Here is a 25083-nt window from a genome sequence, read left to right on the forward strand (position 1 = left end):
TAATGACGGTGCAGGAAATCTTTCTTCCCAAATAAAAAACTTATTTGAAAAAGAAAATTCATCCATCATGTGGTCCTCAGTGACCACATGGAAACAAACACACAGAGCGCTGAACGTTTTCTCTGTCAGCTCCGGTTTGTTCTCGGTCGGCGGTTCTTTCATCTTCCTGTCTGCGTTCTGCAGCTTCCTGTGTCGAGTCGTGGCGGTCGACGAGCAGAACAGGGTGGCGGTTTTCTCTCTGGCCACCGACGCCGACGTCCAGCTGTCGTCGGATCGCGCCTCCTTCTTTCTGGTGAGAATTATTCTTCTGTCCCGTCACAAAGACGAAAAAAATCTATGAACCATCACTGGAAGATGAAGAACCAGAGCTCTGGGTGTATCAGGCTCCCAGCAGCTGGATGTGGAGGGACGCCGCGACTTTCCAATGTTTACATTTTCATAATCAGAGCTGAGCAGTAAATAAGTCAAGCAGAAATGTTGATGTTTGAAATATTTTTTTATCCTTTGCTACAAACGATCAAGCGTTCACTAAAAAAAAGCTGTTTTTATTGCATTTTAGGCAAAATATTGATTTAAAAAAAGGAATTGAATTGTTTATTTGCATTTGTTAATGCATTTCTGATATTGTATTTAAAAAATGCATAACTGGTTAAATTAATTTGTTTTAATTGATTAATTATCAGGATAAGTGATTAACTGATAACTGAAATTGTTTGTTGCAGTTTTAATTACGAGATAGAGGCTTGAAAAATCTCCTTCACTCCCTAAAATAAGGGACAGAAAATCTTAATGTTTATCACATTATTTGAATTAATGTAGCTGTACCTGTTTAAACTTTTATCTTTTCACCGTTTTTCCATTGTTTGCAGCACAAAGTCTACCTGGTGCCCAAAGACGTTTTCACCCTGGAGTTTATTGAGCCTGGACTCCACTGCATCGGGATGCATGGACAGTTCTCCCCCGATAGGTAAACACACACAGGGTACACAATCTGAAATTATGACGACAGGTAAACACACACACACACACACACACACACACACAGGGTACACAATCTGAAATTATGAAAGTAGAAATGCAGTAATTTTGAGAGAAGATAAAAAATTTCTGCGCTGTGATGAGGAATCAAAATCAAAATAGACGCATTTCACAAAACTGCAGTGGAAACACTTCTCTTTTTTTTGCATCACCCGAGTCACATGATCAATAAACAAAACACAAAGAAGACGACAGGAAGTAGGAGGGAGATGATGGTTTGTTTCCATAAAACGCCGCATACAGAGCCGCTCCCAAGTAGGCGGAGCTTATCACCCCAACGTCTCTTCTGATGGCTGATGGCGCCATGGCTGGATTTTCTTCATTTAATTTCATTTAATTTTAGGAGTTGATTAAAAATTTCTGGATACTCTACCCACCTCTTATTGTAGGTAGGAGTCAGTTTGTTCCAAAAATCTTAGAAATTTTGAGATTAATCATAAATATTCTAGAAAAAAAATGCTCCCAAAAAACTGAAGAAAAATTTTTTAACTTTTGAAATGTTGAAAAATTCCAATTTCTTCTAGATAATTTCTGAAATTAATTTCAAAATTTCTGTTTTAAAATTTTTTAGACCTTTCAAACGCAGAAAAAAAAGTAATTGGGGCCTGCCATGCAAAGCAATGGCAGGAACCTATTACTATTGTCGGCAGAAAGCGTCTCTTTAAGTATTATTTATTTTTCTTCCGTAACCGTTAATGCGGCTCATACCGCTGCGTGCACACCTACAAATGAGGTATCAAAACGTGCAGAAAATTCACGCCATTGGAGCTATTACTTTTGGTGGGATTCGGGGTTAACATGGCGACATAATTCGCAAAAAACTACGAAAAAACCCCCATTATAAGTCAATGGGAAAAATCCTACAAATACCCTATTTTTGAGGATTCTCTGTGTCGTCACGAATTCACGTAGAAATGCCATTCAAATTTCATTTTGTAGATACGTCTGTGATCTCTTCGAAAGTGAAGACGGCTCGTCGATACCAGTTACGGTTTGTCCACAATTTGTCTCTAAGCGACCCAAAGTTTCTCATTTTTCCTAAAATTAGAGTGAGAGTCAGGGCCATTAGATCTCGGCTAGAGTGAGAAATGAAGACAATTTTTCACCCCAAAATAATTTTGAAATCGCCATCACGCCCACAAATATCGCACGATTGGTATCAAAATCGGTCCTGACATTGATACGCATGTCTGCTCCGGTAAAATGTTTTCGAAATTTATCTAGACCGTATGGTTTTCTGTCACGGTGCTTCAGAGCAAAGTCATGCGACAGGATTTTCTGATGCTGTCTCAGGCTTTCTCCCATGTATTTGACTACAATTTCAGATCTGGGCACAACATTTCTTTCTCTCATCGCTGTAAATGCTCTGAGGGAGGTACAGATATGAATCTCGGGACTATCGGAGACGACAAATAGCCCTCTCATACGCTTCAAACGGTTTTCGAATATGTATTACGGTTCCCGAACGGGAAGGATTTGTTTCCAATGCTTTTTTTCAGTAAAACCTGTTGGCTCAAATAGAATATTCTCTGCCCCAGCCTCTCTCACTAACAGTTCACACTTTGGTGAGAAAATTATTTACCATAGCAACGGAACTCAAGAGGCTATTGGCTGCTGATTAGGACTACAAATACGCATCACTGTAGTTCTATCTATAGTGGAACACTCAGTTGAAACAGAGCAGGACTGAACTGGCCTTTAGAACTACTGCTGCTATGGGCTGTATATAACTGATTTAACTCAGTAACTGTTACACATGGGATTAGTTTGGAACTTTAAAATTAAGCATACTGAAAATTTCAAAATAAAAGCCTTGAATATTTTTACATGACGTAATTGCTCTTTTTGGCTTTATTTGACTTTTTCATCCAAAGCACTGTTACACATGGTATTAGTTTGGCCCTTTGAAATGAAGCATACTGAAAATTTCAAAATAAAAGCCTGGAGAATTTTTACATGAGATTATTGCTGTTTTGAGCATTATATAACTGATTTTATCCAATGACTGTTATTCATGGGATTAGGTTGGCCCTTTGAAATGAAGTTTAACAAAAATTTCAAAATAAAAGCCTTGAATATTTTTACATCATGTAATTGCTCTTTTTGGCTTTATTTGACTTTTTCATCCAAAGCACTGTTACACATGGTATTAGTTTGACGCTTTGAAATGAAGCTTAACAAAAATTTCAAAATAAAAGCCTTGAATATTTTTACATCATGTAATTGCTCTTTTTGGCTTTATTTGACTTTTTCATCCAAAGCACTGTTACACATGGTATTAGTTCGGAACTTTAAAATGAAGCATACTGAAAATTTCAAATTAAAAGCCTTGACAATTTTACATCAGGTATTTGCTGTTTTGGGCATTATGTGAATTTATTATCCAAAGCACTGATAAACATAGGATTAGTTTGGCGCTTTGAAATGAAGCTTAACAAACATTCCAAAATAAAAGCCTTGAATATTTTTACATCAACTACTTGCGTTTTCAGCATTATATAACTGATTTAACCCAACGACTATTACACATGGGATTAGTTTGGCCCTTTGAAATGAAGTTTAACAAAACTTCCAAAATAAAAGCCTTGAGAAAATTTTAAATCATACTGAATGGTGCACGTCCACCTTACTTAACGTTCTTGTGATTCTCCACATGCTATTGATCACGTTGCAGCGTTCTTTAGCATCGATGCTAATTTGTAGCGTGACAACGCTGGGCCCAAACCGACAGGCACGCCTTGGCAGGCCCCGGCTAAATTTCTTCAGAAATTTTCTAGTGTCTTTTTACTCTTGAGTCTTGGACGGCTACTTTTTACTTTTACTTGAGTAAAACTGTGTTGAAGTTTTGCTGCTCTTGGCCTCTGATTGGTCGGGACGTTGATGAACAGAATTAGCCAAAAGGTTGTTTTTCATCCGCTGTTCCTTCTGTTGTCTTGCTAAAAATAAATAAGGTTAAAATTACTGAATTAATTTGTCAATAAATAAATAGTGATTTATCGCATGAACAAGCTTCTTCATGTGTGATTTTTAATGGAAACACTGAAATCGCAAGTTTTTTTTCAACATCGGCAGAATTTCGACAAAAATTTGTGTGAATTTGTGACGGAAACGCAGCTGCAGAAATGATGACCTCACGTTGTGATCGCTCTCCGCCGCAGCTCCTCCTGTGTCCCGTCCCGCTTCCAGACGCCGTCAGACTCTCTGGTCCTGAAGGAGGGCCAGAGCTCGTCCACGGAGGACGCTCCGGTCCAGGCGTCCCCCGCCGCCGCCCCGCCGCTGTCCCCCAACCAGAGGGACGAGCCGGTCTGGATGGGAGACGTCCGGCCGCCGTTCGGAGCCGACAACAGCCTCCACATGCGCCTGGACTCGCTGCAGGTTTGAAAGCTGCTGATTTAAACAGATGATCATTTTACAGTAACTTCCTGTTTAAGTTTCCCTTTGCGTCTCCGTTACCCAGAATGCAGCGGTGTACTCCACTCGCCTCCAGGCTCTCGGCCGTTACGTCTTCATCCTCCATTTTCACCAGCCTCTTCATCCCACATATCCAGTCCAGGTTTACATCAATGGAGGCGTCATCTGGCAGGGTAGCAAACACTACACTGTAAAAAATATCTCACACCTTTTACACATCAACAAAATTTGTCTTCTTTGACCAAAAAAAAAAAAAAAAAGGCCAAAAAATCAATGTGTGAAATTGAAACTGATTTTTTAAAAATACAACAGTTAGGACTGCAGCTAACTATTATTTTAGTTATGGTATTATTGTAGCAGTACTGTGTCGGTTATCCTGACGTTAATTGATTAATTGGATTTTTTAAAAATCTACATCCTCTTGATTTTTTTAAATCAGTATAGTTTATTTTATGCAATATTAAAAATTCCTAAAAATGCTATTAAATATCTCAACTCCTTATTTTAAAAAGGGAAAGGAACATTTAATTTCCTTAAAATGTAATAAAGTAGCATTCCTTTGATGTATGCTTTTACAAATCAATCATGATCAAAAACAATTCACAAAAGATTGTGTACTTACAAAATAATAATTAAATGAAAATATTATATATGCAGCTTCTAAGCGAATCTTCTTGAGTATTCTGATGATTAATTGATTAATCAGATAAAAACAATTTCCAAATTCCTCAGATTTTTCATTTTACCATTTAAGCTTACTTAACACAATATTAAAAATATTAATACATTTGAAAATAAACATTTTATCGCCCAAAATGCAACAACCTAGCATTCCTTTAGTGAACGCTTGATTATTCGTTGCACAGGATGCATCCGCAGCTAATATTTAAAATATCAACATTTCTGTACTCTGTGCATAGAACGCAGCAGAGATAATAACGGAGCTCTAGCTGACTTTGATTCTGTGTGTGTGTGTGTGTGTGTGTGTGGGTGTGTGTGGGGGTGTGTGTGTGTGTGTTTCAGGCCAGACCAACGCCTCGTTCTGCCCCCATGCTTATGGCTGCAGGAACATTCTGGTTTCGGAGAACCAGATCATGCTGGATGTGACCCAACACGACGTTTTCCTCACCGTTCAGATTCCTGCAGGCAGAACTTTGTGGCTGGTGAGATTTTGCTTCCGTTATCAGATGATCAAATTGATTCTGTTCTTCCAAAATACGCCGAAAATATGAGGCTGAACTACCCAACTCTGATCTGAATCTGTTGCAGCTCACATAATCAAATATCTTCAGAGTTGTAACAGATTAAATTTTGGCACTTTTTGACCTTCCTAATGAAACGGTCTGTAAAAGAAGACTAAAAAAAGTTACTCAGCTAAATGTAACTAGTTACTACCTGTTGGTTCGTAATGTGAAGGAATGAATTCCCGTTTAATGTCTCGACAGGATTACGTTCTTGTAGTTCCTGAGCGGAGCTACAGCTCCAGCTACCTGAACGAAGAACCTCTGGACAAATCGTACGACTTCATCAGCAACTGTGGCCAGAACAGCTTCTCTGTGAAGTCAGTTGCCCAAGCGGAGAAATATTTTATTTTATGTCTTGCTGCTTCACTGACGTGGTGAACGTTTCCGCTGCAGTCCCGCCGCCGCCTCGCCGTTCTGCCTCAGCTCGGCGGTGTCGCTGTCGGCGTTTTTCAACAACGGCGCGATGCCCTGCGCGTGTCACGAGGCCGGAGCCGAGAGCGACGCCTGTGAGCCGTTTGGCGGTCAGTGCCGGTGCCGGCCCAACGTGATTGGACGGGACTGCTCCATGTGCGCCACGGGCTACTGGGGGTTTCCCAACTGCAGGCGTGAGTCGATTTGCTTTCAGGTCCAGAATCGGTGAAGAATTTAGTCCTGAAACAGGAAGTTTAGAAATTTAAAATACAGACTGAGAGAATGTTTCACATTAGTGCATATATTTCATAAAAATATTTAGAATTAAAGGCTATCATCTATTCCATTGATTTATAAAAGTTAGCTTCCAACTAAATATTTAATAAGCAAGCTAAATGTTTAGTTTAAAATCTTAATAGTTAGCTTTGAGCTAAATATTTTGTCGTCAAACTTAATAGTTAGTGTGAAACTAAGTATTTAGCTTGCTAACAAAATATTTAGTGTGCAAGCTAAATAAAGTATTTAGTTCCAAACTGAATATTTAGCTCCAGAGTAAACACTTAGTTTTATTAAATATTTATTTAGTTAGCTGGCTAACTAAATATTTACTGTAGCTCGAAACTACACATTTAATTAGCAAACAAAATATTTAATTTGAAGCTACATATTTAGCTTGCTAGGTAAATATTTAGTTTCCCATCTAAATATTTATCTTCAAACTAAATATTTAGCAAACTAAATAGCAAACTAGTGGACAGGACTAGTAAACTAAATATTTAGCATCATTCTAAAAATTAACTTTGCAATTTAGTTTTAGATTGCATACTAAATATTTAGTTTTTAGCTACATATTTAGCTTGCTAGCAAGATTTAAATTATACAATTCAATAAGAATTAAACAGTCAGTTTGTTTGTTTTCTATGTAAATAACAAACACAACATTAATTTGATGTATTACTATTATAAAAATTTGTTTCAGTGGAAATAAATACTCAAGCATATATTCCATGTTCACATGTGTATATTTCATTACATTGTTGTTGAGGGACATTTCCTCTGGCTGTCGGTAACTTCTATATATATATATATATATATTATATATATTCCTTTATTTAACTTCTCTCCCTGCAGCCTGTAACTGCGGTACGCGGCTGTGTGAGCCGGTCACCGGGGATTGCATCTGTCCGCCCCGGACTCTGCGCCCCGAGTGCATCCAGTGCGAGCCGCAGACCTTTGGCTGCCACCCGGTGGTGGGATGTGAGATCTGCAACTGCTCTCGGCCCGGCATCGTCTCTCCTGACGTCAGCTGTGACACGGACAGCGGACAGTGCAGGTAAAATTAAATTCCTTCAGTTTTTATCAGATATCTACAAACATCCATTTCTAGGAAGTGGAAACAAAGTGGATTCTGGAAAAAAATAAAAAATCTTACCAAGTATTTTTGGTCTAGTTTATAGTTTATAGTGCAAGTATCTTAATATACTTGAAATAAGACAAAACTAAGTTAACTTTTAAGCAAGAGGTAGAGACTTGTTTAAAGTTTATAATTACTTAATACTGGCAGATTGTTTCACTTATAACACAGAAAAAATGTTTTGATTTAACTGTAAAAATCTGCCAGTCTGGTACTTTCAAAGTACTAATACTTTATCAATATTAAGAAATTATGTATGTAATACAAGATCCTATATGTTCCTGAGAAGTTACTTCTAAAAAAAATATTTAAAAGAAAAAAAACATTGAAATTTCTGCGCTTGAAAAGTCAAAAGTTTTGTTAGAAAAACTGAAATTTTGAAATTAATCTCAGAAATAAAAAACAGTTAAAAATTTAGAATTTTTTTTTGCAAGATTTTTGATTGGGTTTTTTTTCTCTTTTTTTGGAGAATTTTTTTCTGAAATATTCATGATTAATCTCAAACTTTCTGAAATTTTCTGAAGACATTTACTCCTATCTACAATCAGAGGCGGGCACAGTACGCAAAATTTATACTCAAGTAAGAGTAGCACTACTTCGACATATTTTTACTCAAGTAAAAGCAAAAAGTAGCTGAAAATTTTAAAAGATTTTTCTAGAAAATTAAGAAAACCAGACAGACACACCAGCATCCAAAGAGCGAAGAGTTTGATGGATGAAGGATTACCTTTAAATAAAAAAATCTGTGTTTCCAGATGCAGGAACTATATCGTTGGCCGCCAGTGTGACCGCTGCGCGCCCGGTTTCTATGGTTACCCCAACTGCAGGCCATGCGACTGCAACGAGGCAGGAACCGAGGAGGAAGTGTGCGACTCCTTCACAGGACAATGTCTCTGCAAGGTTGGAGAAACACCCAAAACTCTCGCCCCTTTTCAGGCACCGCCACCAGTTTGGGCAGCTCAAAGTGTGTGTGTGTGTGCGTGTGCATTTGTGTGTGTGTGTAGGAAAACGTCCAGGGCTCCCGATGCGACCAGTGCAGGATCGGTACCTTCCACCTGGACCCTACCAACCCGAAAGGATGCACCAGCTGCTTCTGCTTCGGCGCCACTGACCGGTGTCAAAGCTCGGATAAAAGACGGATAGAGGTAGAACTGATTTATGTCCTGATCCAGGATCAGCTGAAACGAGACGTTTCTGCCAACTGACTGTAGCTACAGGAGATAAGAAGCTTTACGTTTCTTCAGATGTCTGTTCTGTCATCATCCATAATTCGATGCGCCGTTAAGGATTTATGAACATGGATGTGTTAAAACATGAAGATGCTGGTTTCACTCACTCAGACCTGCAGCCTTCTGTAAGATGGAGATCTTCATTTTTATTTATTGATTATTGGCTGTCCTGTTTGGCATCAACAATCCCATTTTAGAGGAACTGAGGCAGGACTGCCTTACATCAGTCACATCCGGCTGGAACTGATTAATTGTTCTCACGTGACGTCGCACGTCCGTAAACGTTGTAACTGACGGCCATCTTGGTAGGCAGTTGCTCTGATAACAGCAAATGCAAGCGTTGAACTAGCTCTCGCCTCGTTCTTAACTTTTAAACAATATAAGTTTATTAAAACTATTACTTGGCAACAATTGCTGAGTACTTTACTCTCCTCTGTATAATACTAAGATAAATATCAGTGATATGTACTGTATTACTTATCTGCCAAGCTAGCAAAATTAGCTTAGCTTATGTAGCTTTTATCTGCTAGCTAAAATGGACGTGCAGTCTATGTGTTTGTTACTAGATGTATTTACTCTGCTAGTCACCAGAACCTTCTTATTCACACAGAGTTCGTATGTCCTTTAAAAATCCACTTAAACAGTGATTGTTTCAGTTCATCAATGTCTGGCCATGAAGCTCCTCCATGTTGTACGCACTCTTCCTGTTCACCAGGTAATGAGGTCAGAGGCAGCTTGTCCACATCGTCTGAAATATTTTCCTTCTCCGTCTCATATGGGTCAACAGCAGCCATTTTGTTCATGTAACTTTCCTCATATTTTTTTGTTTTGTTGGTCTTGAAGCCATGCTTTGACTGGGCTTTCCTACCAAGATGGCGCTGATCGCTGCCGGTTCAGACTTGTGGAAACTATGAATAGATCAGGTGTTTCCAATCTTGGAGAGCTTCTATCCTGCCACCTTTAGATGCATCTTTTCTCTGAGTCCTTCAGCTCTGGAGTCCTGGTAGACTTTCATTTGTTTCAGGTGTGTAGGTGTTGTTAAGTTTTCTCCTGGGTTATTTCTGTGTTTTGCAGATCATGGACATGGAAGGCTGGGTGCTCCTCGGGGCAGACAGACAGGAAGTACCCGTGACGGTGTATCCTGATCAGGATCTCATTGAGGCTGACCTCAGTGATGTGCCTGATGTCTACCAGGACCTCCACTGGCACGCACCCAAGACTTACCTGGGAGACAAGGTACCAGTAGACTGTCCAGTTTAAATCAGTTGAATTAATTGGTTTTATTTTAGTTTTTTACTTCTCATTCCTCCAGGTTTCGTCTTACGGCGGTTCCCTGCGGTACCGCCTTCACACCCAGACCATGAGAGGAGACGCTCTGCCTCTGCCGGCTGAAGCCTCCCGACCCGACATTATTCTGAAGGTGCGAAATAACAAAACCGGGTTGGACCGCAGCATCCAAACTGCACATTAATTCATCTCTGTGTTTGTTCCTGTGGCCTGTAGGGGAACCAGATGACCCTGGTGTTTATGGAGAGAGAATACTCAGCGCCTGAAGACCCTCACCTGGGAATTGTTCACATAGTCGAGGTAAAGTCACCAAGTCAAAGAAATCTAATTAATAGACAAAAAACATGATTTGCATTGTTTTTAAGATCGTGCTAGGCTGCTTAAGGCGTGTTAGACTTTATGTGATTGTTAAGCCTTTGCTCTGAATCCATGTTGAGTAGTTTAGATTTAAATAAAAATTGTCCCAGAATGAGGCCTTGAGGAACCCCACACGCAAACTTTGTTTGCTCATATTAATATTTGCTAATTGACATAAGATTTGAACTAATTTACATTACAATGTAATGTGAAGAGCTTTAGACTTGATAAAGAGCCATACAGACACAGGCCATTTACCACAGCAAACAGAGTTATTCACTCTAGTTTTGTCTGTCAAACAGTATGTTATAATCTATTGTGATCAATGCAGCCCTGATGTTCAGTAAAGCTAGTTTTTAAAGCAATATGCTTCTGTTTCTGGGATCTAATATCCCCACAGTTCCTCCATATGTTGGGAAACTGCATCAAAAGGACTCTAAACCCCTTCTTCCTCTATTCCTTCTTCTTCTTCCTCTTTTCCTTCTTCTTCTATTTTTCCTGTCATTACAGGGAAGTTTCCGTCACGCTCGGACTGGCAACCCCGTCTCTCGGGAGGAGTTGATGATGGTTTTGGTCAACCTGGAGTCTCTACAAATCCGAGCCCTTCACTCTCAGTCGGCCCACTCCGTGTCGCTCCATGGTGCCGTGTTGGAGGGAGCAGCGGACCTGACCTCAGGTCGCCATGCAAACAATGTGGAAATCTGCATGTGTCCGGCCAATTACCAGGGAGACTCTTGTCAGGTGAGGAATTAGACTGGATGTCAGAAAACGATTTCTGTTCTTTCCTCTGTCCAATGTAGATTGTCTAAGAAGTCTCTTTTCTTTCTTGGATTCAACTAGGCAAACTTAAGCTTAAGTGTTTACTAGATGCTTGACGTTCCTTTCTGCCTGTAGAAATGTGCTCCAGGTTACTACAGAGACACTATTGGACTCTTCCTGGGAAAATGTGTTCCCTGTAACTGTAACGGACATTCGGACCAGTGTTTGGATGGATCTGGAATCTGTCTGGTGAGTTTCACTTTCCTTTCTCAAAGCTTTTTGACTTTGTTACACTATAACAAAAAATATATCCACTCTACATGCTTTCCAGAGTTGCCAGCACAATACAATCGGAGACCACTGTGAGAGCTGCAGGGGAGGGTTCCTCAGCAACAACAGCCTGGACGGACAGGCCGTGTCCTGCTCCAGTTGTCCCTGTCCACTCAGGGCTCCATCCAACAAGTCAGCCTTCCTTTTACACTCTGAGCTGCTGTTTTTTCACTCTTACTGAGTTTTCCAGGAACTCATCCTGCTCTACCTTTGTGCAGCTTTGCAGAGGGCTGCGTGCAGAGGAGTGACAGGATGCAGTGTCTGTGTATGCACGGCTATGCTGGACCAAACTGTGAGAGGTAATCATAACTTCTCCTTAAAGCAGCGGGAAAACACACACCCCAGGTTCAGCTACTTGGTTCAGGTTCTTGCTCGTTTGTAACTTTGTTCCCTGTTACTCAGGTGCGCCCCTGGTTTCTACGGCAACCCCATGGTTCTGGGCAGCAGGTGCCAGCCATGCCACTGCAACAGTAACACGGACCCCAACATGCTGTTCACCGACTGTCACCCTCTGACTGGAGAATGCCTCAGCTGCATGCACAACACGGCAGGACCCCACTGTGACATCTGCGCTCCTGGTTTCCATGGAGACGCGATACACGCCAAAAACTGCACCAGTGAGTTCAGCTTCAGGGTAACATATATAATCCAAAGAACTTACTTTTCTCTGGAAACAAATCATCGTGCAGGACTCAGTAGCTGTCTGCTTTAAAGGCTAGCTCAGTTGGTAGGGAATAAATATTTTAATCTCAGGGTTGCATGTTCGAGCCCCACGTTGGGCGCCAATATGTCATGAGCTGGGCGACGCAAATTACAAAAGTAAATCATCACAGAGGACTCAGTATCTGTCTGCTTTAATCAAGCCAACAATAACAAAAATCTTGAAGAAACTCCACCTTTCATACCAAACTGGCATGTTCATATCAAAGTTTGTTATATAATGTGTGTGGGGAATTCTCAACCAATCGGTGTAATTTTCTAACAATGCGCATGTCCTTCAATAGACGAAGCACGCTGGACTCTTACATCTGTTTCCTATCAACCTATATGAGTCTTGGCCAAGAGGCAGCAACAAATACAGCACAAAAATTACACAGTTAAAAGAAAATTACTCCTTTTGTGATGCAGGATGCAACTGTTCTCCATGTGGAACCGAATCCTGCAACCCACACACGGGACAGTGTCGCTGTAAACCTGGAGTCACCGGACCGCTTTGTGACCGCTGCCAGGTAGGATCCAGTTTTAGGATTCTGACCATTTTCTGTGGATTTTACAGTGCAGTCTATGAATTTTAACACTTTCTGCTTCTGTTTGCTCACTAAGTCGGGTTATTTTGCTCTGATCAAGTACAAAATGGGAACTAGGTCTAAGTGATGGTGTTCAAAACACAATAAGACCTTCTATCAATGCCTATTGTTTGCCTCTGCACTGCAAAAACACAACGTCTTACCAAGTATTTTTGTCTAATTTCTTATGCAAATGTCTAAGTACACTATAAGACAAAACTAGCTTAGAAGTGACTTTTCAGTAAAATATTGGTGCTTGTTTTAAATCAATAATTCTTGGATATAGACCAAGAAAAAGTGCCAGGTCCGCTGACAGATTCTTTCACTGATAATGTGGGAAAATGTCTTGTTATAAGTGAAAATAATCTGCCAGCAGAACTAGGATTTTTATTCAACATTCGAGAATTATTGACTTAAAACAAGTTCATACTTAGTTTTGTCTGATTTCAAGTGTGATAACATGTTTGCACAAGAAATTAGACAAAAATATCTAGTAAGATGCATTTGTTGTGTGCCTTGTTCAGAAAACTGATGAGCAAAGGAAAGGTTTGCGTAACTTTCCATCCTGTTGTGTTGTTCTAAGGACGGGTCGTTCGGCTTCAACTCGTGCTCCGGCTGTCGTCAGTGTGAGTGCGAGGCCTCGGCGGCGCTCGTCCAGCCGTGTAATCCTCAGAGCGGTCAATGCGCCTGCCAGCCTGGGGTCAACGGACCGAACTGCAGGCAGTGCGCTCCCGGACACTGGGACTATGGACCAGACGGCTGCAAGAGTGAGTGTGCACACCTGGGCTAACGGTACCGTCATACGTCACTGTTTCTGCTTTAGTTGCAGCAGCTGACTGACTCCTTAATGGGAGTGTTTAGATTTTTTGACCATTTTATTCCACTTTATCACAAACATTGTTGTATCTATGCTAGGTCCAAGGCTGCTTGGATGGAATTATTATGCTATTACACTTCTGGTTCTGGTTTGCTCTGCATCCAGAACCAGCATTCAGCTTCTATGCACCACAAACTTCCAGAAAACTACAAACCGGCCGATACTCTGAGTTCCTTTAAATCTAGACGAGCAGCACCTGTTTAGAGCTGCTTTAGAAACATCATAAATGAAACACTGACCACGGTCTTGATGACGGCACTAGGCAAAATGTAATGCTTCAATTGTCGATTTTTGTGTTGTTAATGACGTAAAGCACTTTTAACTACCTTGTTGCAGAAATGTGTTTAAATTTTATTGGTTGATTGAACTGATCTGTGGGTCATTTTAGGGTGCGACTGTCATGGAGGTCGCTGTGACCCCCGGACCGGTGAGTGCCGCTGTCCAAACGGGATGACGGGGAGACAGTGTGACGCCTGCTTGGAAAGGTACAGCGTCCCTGTGGAGGACCGGCACGGCATGCACTGCGAAGGTAAGTAAATCACACATACCTGCAGACCTAGAATGGAAACTGGAGGATTAATCACTGACGGACGGCGTCCTGTGGGCGTGGACACTCAGTGTGTGACAGCTGCGTCATCGTGCTGCTGGAAGATCTGGAGAGATTGGACAGCGACTTCAGCTCCATGTCGCGGCAGCTGAGGAACCTCAACGCCAGCTCGATGTCCTGGGCTCAGCTTGTGAGCTTCAACAAGTCCATACAGGACGTCGGTGTGAGTTTAAACACACAAGCCAAACATTTGCTTCAAAGAGCTGCAATGTGAGTTTGGTGTGAAACATCGTGTTTCACGATGGAGCTGAATGAAAAACAAGATACAAATATTTGTACCAAACCAAATGTGCATCCTGTGTTAAATGTCTCCAAAGCTTTGAGGGAATTGTTTTATGACTTTTATTCTGACTGAATAAACAGAAAATTTTATTTTTCTCACATTGTTAGACTTAGAAAGCCCTCAAAATCAACTGTACTTATTGGCGATTTTTTTGTGTCATGATCACATCCTCATCTTTGTAGCAAATCAGTAATTTTTGGTTGAGAAGTTGACGCTGCTCCATCATGCAGAGCTATTAAGGTGATAATTTAAGGAGCTTGTTGAGGGTTTATATTTCAAAACAAAACTGCATGAAGTGCACTGGACTCTGTTTGGGTTGTTGCTCTTTCCCGTCCTGGTATGGCCGCCATCTTTAATCCTGTTATCATCTAGCTTAGTTTAAAGATGACCAGCAGCGCCCTCTGCTGGATGGAGACCAAACTACAACACTAAAAGACGGTCTAAGCAGACGTTATTAGTTAATCAATCGTAGCTAATTTTAATCTAATAAACAATTAATCAATAATTTATCGTAAGTCAATTGTTTGCAGCCCTTGTCTTATGAAACCCACAGCTAAGCATGGTAGCGTTTTAGTTTTTTTAATGTTGCTGATTTTTAAATCAGTTCATGAACTTCTAATAAAGTTCCCAATTAAAGGTTGGCTCAGTGTGAGATCAACACATCTTCACCAAATCAACAGGTTTGTCTGTTTGTGTGTTTTTGGTGTTTAATTTAAATATCTGGATTCCAGCGCGCCATTGAGAGCTACAACAACACGCTGGACGAAAGCAGGGGTCGCGCCGACATGCTGGACATGGACATCGCGACCATCAAAGCTGACATTGATGACTTGCACAAGAAGGTCAGAAACGCACATATTCAAGCCTCTTGTTCAGTCAATACGGCTTAAATGATAGTCTTGATAATTTCACAAATTAAAACATTTTAAGTAAATATTTTTTGTTTACTTATTTATTTATTTAAGTTTCCTTTAGATAATTACATAGATGTGTTTGTCACAGGATGAAATTGTAACTGATTCTTTCTGCTGCTATTAAGTCAAGAAAAGTCTGAGAAATTTTTAGATTAATCTCTGAGATTTTCTTTGGCAGGATTTTTTTAGCAGAAATTTACTCCTGTTTATTGTTTTTTTTTTTTCTATCTACAATGGCCCTAATTCACAGTCGTAAAATTCTGTGGTGTTTTCAGGCAAGAGTAATGACAGGCCGGGTCGGTCTGCTAGATGACAGTACCTCCCACACCCACAACAGGGCAGAAGACCTGCTGAGATTCATTAACAACATCAGCATGGACATAAACGGTGAGAGAAACGCCTGTTTATCCCCAAAACACGGCCACAGACGGCGGATTGTTTGACCATCATCTGCTTCTGTCTGCAGCGACGCTGCACTTGGCGAACCAGTCCCGAAACGAAACGGAGGGCGATTGGGATGTGGAGGGGCAGGAGGCGAAGATCAGGGAGGTTCAGGCCATACTGAGGGAGATGAGGTACAGGAGCTGTGTGGGTCAGAAGAAACTGGCAGACAAGGAGAAAAACGAAACAGAGAAATGTAAGTTTACCATCTGAGCCCCTACTCACAGTTACTAAGGCTGCAACTATTGGTTATTTTTAGTCATCAATTTTTCTATCAATTATTTTGGCGATTATTCAAGTTAGAAAAATTGGCACATTCTACATGTTTTTCATTTAACCACTAAGTTCTTAAAAATACATTAAAAAATTCAAATAAACAAATAATTCAAATCCTTTTTTTAGATAAACAGTTTATTCTCTAAAACACAGTAATATATAATTTTTTTTCATCCAAGGAGTTTTGGAGAAAACATTTTTACAGGGTGTAGTTGTTTTTATATTAAATCCAAAATGTGTATTTAATATAATTTAATATTATAGTAGTTTAATTACTGTTCTGATTATGCTGTTGTTGTTTTTTTTTTTAGCAAATTGCCTTTTTTTGAGTCTGTATACTCCAGTTAACAATTAATCTATTACTAAAATAGTTAGTGATTATTTTAAGAATCAATTAATCGCAATTAATTGCTTCAGCTGATCATTTTGAGCTAAAATATTGTGGAAATGATCACAAAACGTCCAGTAAATCCCTCTGTATGTTTGTGTTAGTATTGGATCGTGTTATCAAGGAGCTGGCAAACCGTCAGCAGGAAAATGTAAACTTGACGAAGGCCATCAGGGACCGTTTGCACCGCTTCACCACTGAAATGATAAACCTGCGAGACGCTCTGAACGAAGCTGTGAACAACACTGCCAGAGCCGCAGAACTCAACAGCATCAATGAGAAAACTCTGGAGGAAAACAACGTAAGAAATCTGATAAAACAGAGACTGTGCGTGAGTGTGTGTGTGTGTGTGGGTGTGCGCGTGTGTGTGTGTGTGTGTGTGTGTGAATGCATCTGATGTCTGCTGTCTCTGTTTCCCTCAGAGGAAGATCGAAGACTTGTTAAAGAAGCAGAAGGAAGTGAACGACACGCTAGAAATGGCTGTCGCTGATGTCACTCAAGTCAACTCTGTGGTTCAGATGCTGCAGGAGTCCAAAGAGGTAGGAACAAATCAAAACACATAAATATTTAGAGTGCATCAAACTTCTAGTTTCATAAAATTGGCTATTTGTAGTCAAGATTCAGGAATATTATGTTCAGTGCTATAAAAACTATCAGGTTTTCCAACTCTGAAAATGTTTACATTCATTTCATTTTGCATATATTGCAATTATGCAGAGCTAGCATTTCAAAAGTGATACTGAGAATTCCAGAATCGCCCCCCCAAAAAATCCAATCTGTGCCACTAAACTAAACTGGATACTGCCTAGAAAGTCCGGTTAATTTGGGATGGTGTGGATGCATAACCGGACCAAAGAAGTGAAGTCCAGTCTGCCTGTAAACCTCTGTCACATTTTGGTTGACGTGAACTGTGGTCTGATTCAAATGCATATGCGAACAGCAAGCGAACCAGAGATCACTCCAAAAGCAGGAAGTGGACTATAATGCAGGGCATTCTGGGTAAAAGCAACCAAAACAAACGTGTTAGCCTAGCGCTAGCAGGAGATATGACTTGTGGTCTTTAACCAAAGCCAAAGGAGAAACAACTGTTAAAATCTGATGCTACTCCATTTTTGTTTACTTTTTTGAAGAAAAAAGTTGCACTCAGTGTCTTCTTCAGCGGTTTTCATGTCATTTCCTTCAGTGGCTTTTGGTGCAGCGCCCCCACAGGTGAGGAGGTGAACAGGTTTTTTAATTAGTTTGGTTGGTTTGACTCTGCAGTGGAACAAATGTTGCAACTTTGGTCCCGAGTCGAACCGAATATACCAAACTATCAGGTCTGAAAATAACTTAAGTTTCCATCCAAGGACAGATGAAGAACTAACCACTTTAGAGAGAGTCATTTATTCCATTATTTAAACTTGAGGAAGTTTGTAAGTTGAGACTATTTTTTTTTCTGCTGTATACAGGACAACCTTAACATTGGATCGATCTTTCTTGGTTCCAAACTGCTTGTTAGTGAGTGGTGTTGAATACCTGAAGCAGACCCTTAATTTATCCCTCTAAAATGTATCTGTCAGGAATATGAACATCTGGCAGCACAGCTAGATGGTGCCAGGTCGCCTTTGGCAAACAAGGTGCAAACATTTGCTGCAACCAACACCTTAATCCCTCTAGTGGAGGAGGCAGAGAAACACGCTGAGCTGCTGAATGCCTTAGCCATGAACTTGACCAGGTAGGGATCTTCTGTGTGTCCAGCTAAAACTTCCCAGTTAGACAGAGAATTGATAGATGGTTCCAATTAAACAACGTTAACCTGTGATGTGTTGCTACTACAGTTTGATCGCAGAGACCAAGAAGGATCCGTCTGTGGATTTAACAAAAGTCTACAACAATGTTGTCAATAACATCACTGCAGCAGAACATGCCGCGAAAATGGCTGAGAAGGCTGCAAATGACACTCTAGAGGTACACAAACACACACACTTATATTTTTCTCCATATTGGTTTCCATAAGACCAGCAGGTCCTCAGATGGTGATTGAATATACCACAACGGTCCTAAAAATGCAGCATAACAAGTACACACACACGCCTACACACAAATACACCCTTTCTTTTTAAAAGTATGTAAATCTTTTTTTGTTGCTGTTAATATCTAGTTTTGCTTTAAATACTTTTAGAATATAAAGAACCAGGACCTTGGACAGTCGGCGAGCGGTCTGAAGAACCACAGCATGGAACTACATGGAGAAGTCCAACAGATGAACGATGAACTCAACAACAGTAAGTACAGTGTCTTTTAATCAAAATTAAATAGATTTTCATCTTCTGCTTTAAATTATGACCCAGTTTTTAGAATCTGAAGTGGTAAAATTAATTTTTCTGTCTTGCAGCCCTGAAGGGAAAGCTGGAAGAAGCTCAGAAACGGCTGAATTTAGCCAAGGCCAAACACGATCAAGCCGTGAAGGATTTGGCAGAAATTCAGAAAAGCCTCAATTCCACCTCAAGTAAGCAATTAAAACGTTTTAAACCAATGCAGTTTCTAGAATTACAAAGATTAAATCAAGCCTCATGCATTGGAAAAGCTCTGTGACTGGATGATGCAACAGCAGGTTAAATATGAATCAAATGGGCTCTTCAGGTTATTCTTAGAATGCTTGATGAGAAAAATAACTATTTATTGATTATTTAATGGATTAACCAAATAATAATTTGATAGCAAAATGTGCTTAATAGGATATATTTTTGGTTCAGTTTTGGCTTAATTACTGTGTTCTTAATGTGTTCTTTCAGCAAATAGACCAGTTAATAATTAATCGATTAATTGTTAACTGGAAGTTAACAATTAACTTCCAGTTAAACCAATCAATTGTTTCTGCCATACAATTTTATTTTAAATAACCTCAAGTTTTGGCTCTACAATAGTTTACAAGTTTAAAACCAAAAAGACAAACAAAAAATCTTACTACTTAATTTGTTTAAACTATTACATTATCATGTTGGTTGAAATAGCATTACCATATAAGTTTTTATTAAAAATATTACATTTTTCTGGCCCTCAGGTTTTTTTTCCTTCACAATTTTGGCCTGCAAGACAAAAAGTTTGGACACTGCTGGCTTAGACCATTTATACTGGCGTCCACACCGCAAATATTACAATGAAATCATACTTTTTTCAATCATTACAAAAATACATCACAAAATACCTTAAAACACATGAACAAAATCAAAACACAGAAATACAACCAACTACCTGAACAATTTCTGAGGTAAATTAAAAACCAACAGTAACAATCTTCACTTAATGTATAAATTCATTTATCTCATCAATTTGCATATTATAGATTTTTTAAATATTGTTTTTAAACTTTACAAACATTACATTACTAATGTAATGTTTCAGTATTAAATTCTCTGTGCACGCCTGTTTTTTGCAGAGCGTTAATTCTAGGCATTTGCTTTTTTTGCAGATGTGACTCAGGAGATCAATGAAGCAAAAACTGTGGCGAATAAAGCAAACATCACAGCCACTGACGTCAACAACATGTTGCTCCCCATTAAAAAGCAACTGGACCAATGGCAACAAGCTTACGGTGACACCAACTCCACGAGCGATGACATCAACAAGGCCCTGATCAACGCCAGCGAAACGGGTGGGAATACTGCAGAAAGGATTTTAGTATTTTTTCCCCCTGTACATAAATCGGGAACGGCATATGGAGCTGCAAATTGCTCTTAAAATCGTCCACAATGACTTTTAATAATTATGCCTAAAAATGACAAAGAACCAACTAATATTTTTGAAGGTAGATATAATAAACAAAACAGGCCCTAGCAGTTTTACTATTTTTTATGGGATAATAGGATTAAATTATCACAACAAAATAATTGTTGTGATAATACAACTGGTATTTTGTGTTAATGCAAAAAATACCAGTTGTATTTTTTGCATCAATTTTCCTTTTCAGTAGGATGGGTTTTTTTTTTGTTTGTTTTTTACCAGTTTCCAGAAATGGTAAGAATAGAATGGTAGTTCTAAAAAAATAAATGTTCAGTATTAAATTAATAATGAATTGTTTTACTCAATTAATGAGCCATTATTGAATATTTAATAAAAAGAAAAAGGATGCATTTATTATAAAAATGTATTCTTAAAATCTCAAAATGATTTAGGCTTCAATTGAAATTTAATTATTGTACCCTTGGCAGTTACAGAATCAATAAGTAACCTGTCAGTAATCAAATGATTAAGGAAGGAAACAAAACTAAGGCTGCAACTAATGATTATGTTTGTAATCAATTAATCTATTGGTTACAAAAAATGTTATTATTCTGACTTTAATCAGTCTGATAAAAAACAACCCAGTTAACAACTTAACTTACAAATAAATTTAAATATGAAAAAAAGAAATGATTACAATTCTTTTTTAAAATAATAAAGTAAACAGCAATAACAACATTCCTTCAGTGAATGCAAGGATGCATCTGCAGCTAAATACTTGCAGCATGTAATTTATCCAATCAATCGTTTTAGTCCCAAGCAAACACAAGAAGTCTAACAATCAACTACTTCTAGACATATTGCTGATTTTAATTTTATTAAACAAATACCTCTGAAACTTACATTCCCTCAAATAATGTTTTTTCATTCTTAGTTCAAAAGCTGGAAGAACACATCCCGACGTTGCTGAAGAAACTTGACAACCTGCAGAATTATTCTGTCCAAATGCCAAACATCTCTGAGAACATCAACCGGATCCGGCAGCTCATTCAGGAGGCGCGCAACACTGTCAACAAGGTGCATACTTTTCTGTCCAAAACTCAAAGTATTTACACATTTCTTCAAAGTTTATTGGTCTGGACTTGACTCGAAATGTAACCGGCTGTTTCCCCTCCAGGTGAGCGTGTCCATGAAGTTTAACGGGAAGTCGGCCGTTCAGGTACGTACTCCTTCTAACCTGGCGGACCTGGCTGCATACACCTCCCTGAAGCTGTACATCAGCCCATCACAGCCAAAGCAGAGAAAACGTTCCACCACTGATCCGAAAACACAGTTTGTCTTCTTCCTCGGCAACAAAAATGTAGGTCCTACAACATCAACTCAGAGGGACATTTTATGGCTAAGAGGAACAAATGTGTGTTATTTTTATAATCATGTCTGCTGTATTTGTAGTCCAATAAGGAGTTTTTGGGCATGGTGTTGGAGGGGAAGATACTGAGCTGGTATTTCAATGTTGGAGAAGAAACTATAAAGGTGATGTCGTCTCACGATGCCCAAACTGATGGAACATTCAACAGAGTTGTGTTGGATAGGTAAGAGTTTTAACCCTTTCTAACAATGATTTATAGTCAGGCTGCAACTACCAATTACTCCAGTAATTGATTAATCGGATAACCCTAACCCTGTCCCAGGTTTAATTTTTTTCTCCCGTTATACTGTACATCTAAAAACTACATTTTGTGTTTACTTGTGTTGACTTTGACTAATATTTAAATTGGTTTGATGTTCTGAAACACTTTATGGTGACAAACATGCACAAAATAAAAAATCAAGGAGGGGGAAAAAAGCTCATCACACCACTTAATCGTGGCGTTTTAGAAACTGTAAGCATGTAAATATTGAATATACTGTATTTGGACTGATAATGGAGCCCTGAGGAACCACATATGTAATTTTGTTCCCCCTTAGATTTGTAACTATCAAATGACACAAAGTCAATTGATAGTTACAAATGGCTTTGTAAGAATCAAAGCGAACAAAACTTTTGACAAATTTTGAAAAGTTTTTTTGTCAGAGAAAGAACTCCAGTTTATTTATATAGCATATTTCAGCAACAAGTTACCAATTAATGATGTGATAAATTAAAATGAGATTGATAATTTACTTGTGGACAATTATCAAAGAGGTTCTACCCTTTAAAATCGTTGAAAATCCGGCATTTTGAAAAATGCTGCAAAAATTTAACAATGGGAAGTAGGTACTTTGCTCTACCTGCCACTTTTTCTTATTTTCCCTGTCAAAGCTGAATGAAAGATATTTTTTGAAAATAAATTTTGGCTATAAAACTGTATAATCCATTTTAATTGTTGTTTTATTTATTTACTTAAATATTTAAAATGTTAATGTTCTTTAGAAAATAAAGTTTGAGAGGATGTACTTGGATTAATATGCCGTTATCATTGTAGTAGTAGGAAATTGTGTCAAAATGACAATATTATGGTTTATCGCAGTCATTTCTAGGATAATTTATTGTCCAGCAAAATTTATTGTGATAAACATCATCTTCTGTCAAATGTAGCCATCGGAATCATGAAATCACACCATAAAAACATACAGTTATAGGGAAAAATCGATCAGAAAAACAACTCGAAAACATTGTAAGTTTAATTTATCGTATGTTAAAAATGTGCTTAGCTTTTCAGACTTCCAAGCTTAGGGAGCATGTATTTAGTTAATGCTTGTAACTGCCTTGTCTGTTTTAATGTAGGATTCTCCAGTACGGTCAAATGTCCATGTCTTATTTCTTGAAATACGACGAAAAGATCTTCAAGGCAGAAGGGGAGGGCAAAGGTGATATGGGACTGCTCAACTTCCAAACCAACGACACAGTCTTCTATGTTGGCGGACCCCCAGATTCTTTCCAGGTGAGCAAAGGCGGGCCAAGTGCTGCCATTGTCAGGTTACACTCACTGTTACAAAAGAAAGGAATGCTGCAACACGGCGCTGAAAGTCCTGAGTGAAGTCACTCCCCAATTTTCTTCAAAACTAACAAAATTGATGTCAAATGTTTGTACGGCAAGAATTTTTGTTTGTGCTACTATCATTTTAAAGATATTAATACATGTTTTCAGAGGTCATGCCAGGTCAAACAGCCCCTGACCTTCCCCAAATCACACAAAATTGGCATTAATCAACTCAACTGCATTTGTTCAGCTAAAAGTTTTGAAGATATTGATGAAAGTTTGAAGGTTAGAGGTAAACCAGCCACCGACCCCTCAAAATCAACTCTGCTAAATTTGGTTTGTGGAATAAAATTATTTGTTTGTGCTGCTATATTTTTAAAGATAATAAAATGTTTCCAGAGGTCATGAAAGGTCAACCAGCAATCCACATGACACAAATCTAACAAAATTTGTGTCATACATTTGTGTTACGTTTGTGCTGCAAAGATGTTTGTTTGTGCCATAATCATTAATAAAAATTTATGTCACCAATTTTGTTAGATATGGACAATGTGGGCAGGCTGGTTGACCTTTTGACCTTTAATATCTTGAAAGCAAAAGCAGCACAGATGAAAATTTTTGCTGCACAAACCAGCACAAGCATTGCCGACTTGATTGACACCAATTTTGTCTGATTTGAAGAAGCGGGGGCCTGGGTGACCTTTTGTGACCTCTGGAAACACTAACATCTTTAAAAAGATAGCATCACAAACAAAAAAAATTCTGCACAATCACTGGACAGCAATTGTGTTAGATTTATTATCCAAGATTTTTTCTTATTAAAAAGACTTTCTTTTGGTAAAATTGTGTCTATGTTTTGCTTATATTGCAACTCATAATATTCTCATAATTAAACAAACATTGTCATCGCCTGACCTAATACTCTGTCTTAACTTACAGAAGGGATGACTGGAATAAAAGCTCCTTTTAGAAAATGTTTTCTCTCATTTCTAATTAAGACTGGATTGTGTGAGAAAAAAATCAGATTAAATTTTTAGTCCATATTGAACAGCCCTACTAGCAGCATTAATATCATAAACCTTCAAAATGTAAGAAATCTGAAAATCAAATATTACCTGGAAAAAGCTTCAATTTTATTTAGTAAGCATAAAAAATTGTATTGTTTGCATAAATAAACTTGATGTTCTTTATTACAGTGTTTATTATGTGTTTTACAGAAATGAATACATTTGTTCTTATTTTCTTTCTTTCAGCTTCCCGCCCCATTTAACAATTCAACTGGATTTGAGGGCTGCATTCAGCTGGAGTCGCTGAACCAGGAAGTAGTCAGTCTGTATAACTTTGAAAAAGCCTTCAATCTCAACACTAAAACAGAGAAACCGTGCAGCAGGTCAGACCATGTTTGCTTAATTTTGTACTTAGCAGCATAAGTTTTTTCTGTTTGCTTTCCCTCCAGGGCTACAGTGGAATGGTTTAAAACAAAACATATTCATTGTTTGTTAGAATGGCATAGCCAAAGTCCAGACCTAATCCCAATTGAGAATCGGTGGCAAGTTCTGAAAACTGGTGTTCATAAACACTGTGCATCTAATCTGACTGAGCTTCAGCTGTTTTGTACAACACATTTTGAATCATATATAATTTTCTTTCTAGTTCACAATTGTATTGACCCTTTGCAACTACGTCACTAGAGGCGCAATGACGGACGTCGGCAGTGAGGGACAAGAGTATTAACATGATGCCATCTGTCAATCATTCTATGGGGTTTGTCAGCAACTGACCAATCAACCCATTTGTCCCTTTATCTGGAAGCACACGCCCCTTATCTGCAGGAACTGCGGTTAGGGAGTTTTCGAAGAAATTAAT

General features: G+C 38.8%; 1 protein-coding gene across 3 annotated transcripts in view; it reads left to right on the forward strand.

Annotated features, from left to right (window-relative positions):
* The window catches only part of lama5 (laminin, alpha 5), a 96346-nt gene that overhangs the window by 53367 nt on the left and 17896 nt on the right, over positions 1-25083 (forward strand). For all 3 annotated transcript variants that reach the window (XM_032560267.1, XM_032560275.1, XM_032560283.1), the window contains exons 28-64: positions 184-292; positions 870-967; positions 4197-4413; positions 4496-4622; positions 5473-5612; positions 5895-6010; positions 6087-6298; positions 7236-7437; positions 8274-8418; positions 8523-8663; positions 9822-9983; positions 10060-10167; positions 10251-10334; positions 10902-11132; positions 11286-11399; positions 11482-11612; positions 11699-11779; positions 11883-12097; positions 12609-12709; positions 13350-13533; positions 14032-14172; positions 14262-14413; positions 15265-15375; positions 15723-15834; positions 15914-16084; positions 16657-16853; positions 16975-17091; positions 18112-18266; positions 18370-18499; positions 18714-18816; positions 18927-19040; positions 20004-20186; positions 21189-21331; positions 21432-21614; positions 21707-21846; positions 23022-23178; positions 24471-24607. In XM_032560267.1, the coding sequence (XP_032416158.1) occupies positions 184-292; positions 870-967; positions 4197-4413; positions 4496-4622; positions 5473-5612; positions 5895-6010; positions 6087-6298; positions 7236-7437; positions 8274-8418; positions 8523-8663; positions 9822-9983; positions 10060-10167; positions 10251-10334; positions 10902-11132; positions 11286-11399; positions 11482-11612; positions 11699-11779; positions 11883-12097; positions 12609-12709; positions 13350-13533; positions 14032-14172; positions 14262-14413; positions 15265-15375; positions 15723-15834; positions 15914-16084; positions 16657-16853; positions 16975-17091; positions 18112-18266; positions 18370-18499; positions 18714-18816; positions 18927-19040; positions 20004-20186; positions 21189-21331; positions 21432-21614; positions 21707-21846; positions 23022-23178; positions 24471-24607 (5364 nt within the window). The remainder of the gene's footprint in view (positions 1-183; positions 293-869; positions 968-4196; positions 4414-4495; positions 4623-5472; positions 5613-5894; positions 6011-6086; positions 6299-7235; positions 7438-8273; positions 8419-8522; positions 8664-9821; positions 9984-10059; positions 10168-10250; positions 10335-10901; positions 11133-11285; positions 11400-11481; positions 11613-11698; positions 11780-11882; positions 12098-12608; positions 12710-13349; positions 13534-14031; positions 14173-14261; positions 14414-15264; positions 15376-15722; positions 15835-15913; positions 16085-16656; positions 16854-16974; positions 17092-18111; positions 18267-18369; positions 18500-18713; positions 18817-18926; positions 19041-20003; positions 20187-21188; positions 21332-21431; positions 21615-21706; positions 21847-23021; positions 23179-24470; positions 24608-25083) is intronic.

The sequence above is a fragment of the Xiphophorus hellerii genome, chromosome 1, assembly GCF_003331165.1.
Source record: "Xiphophorus hellerii strain 12219 chromosome 1, Xiphophorus_hellerii-4.1, whole genome shotgun sequence".
NCBI classification, from domain to species: domain Eukaryota; kingdom Metazoa; phylum Chordata; class Actinopteri; order Cyprinodontiformes; family Poeciliidae; genus Xiphophorus; species Xiphophorus hellerii.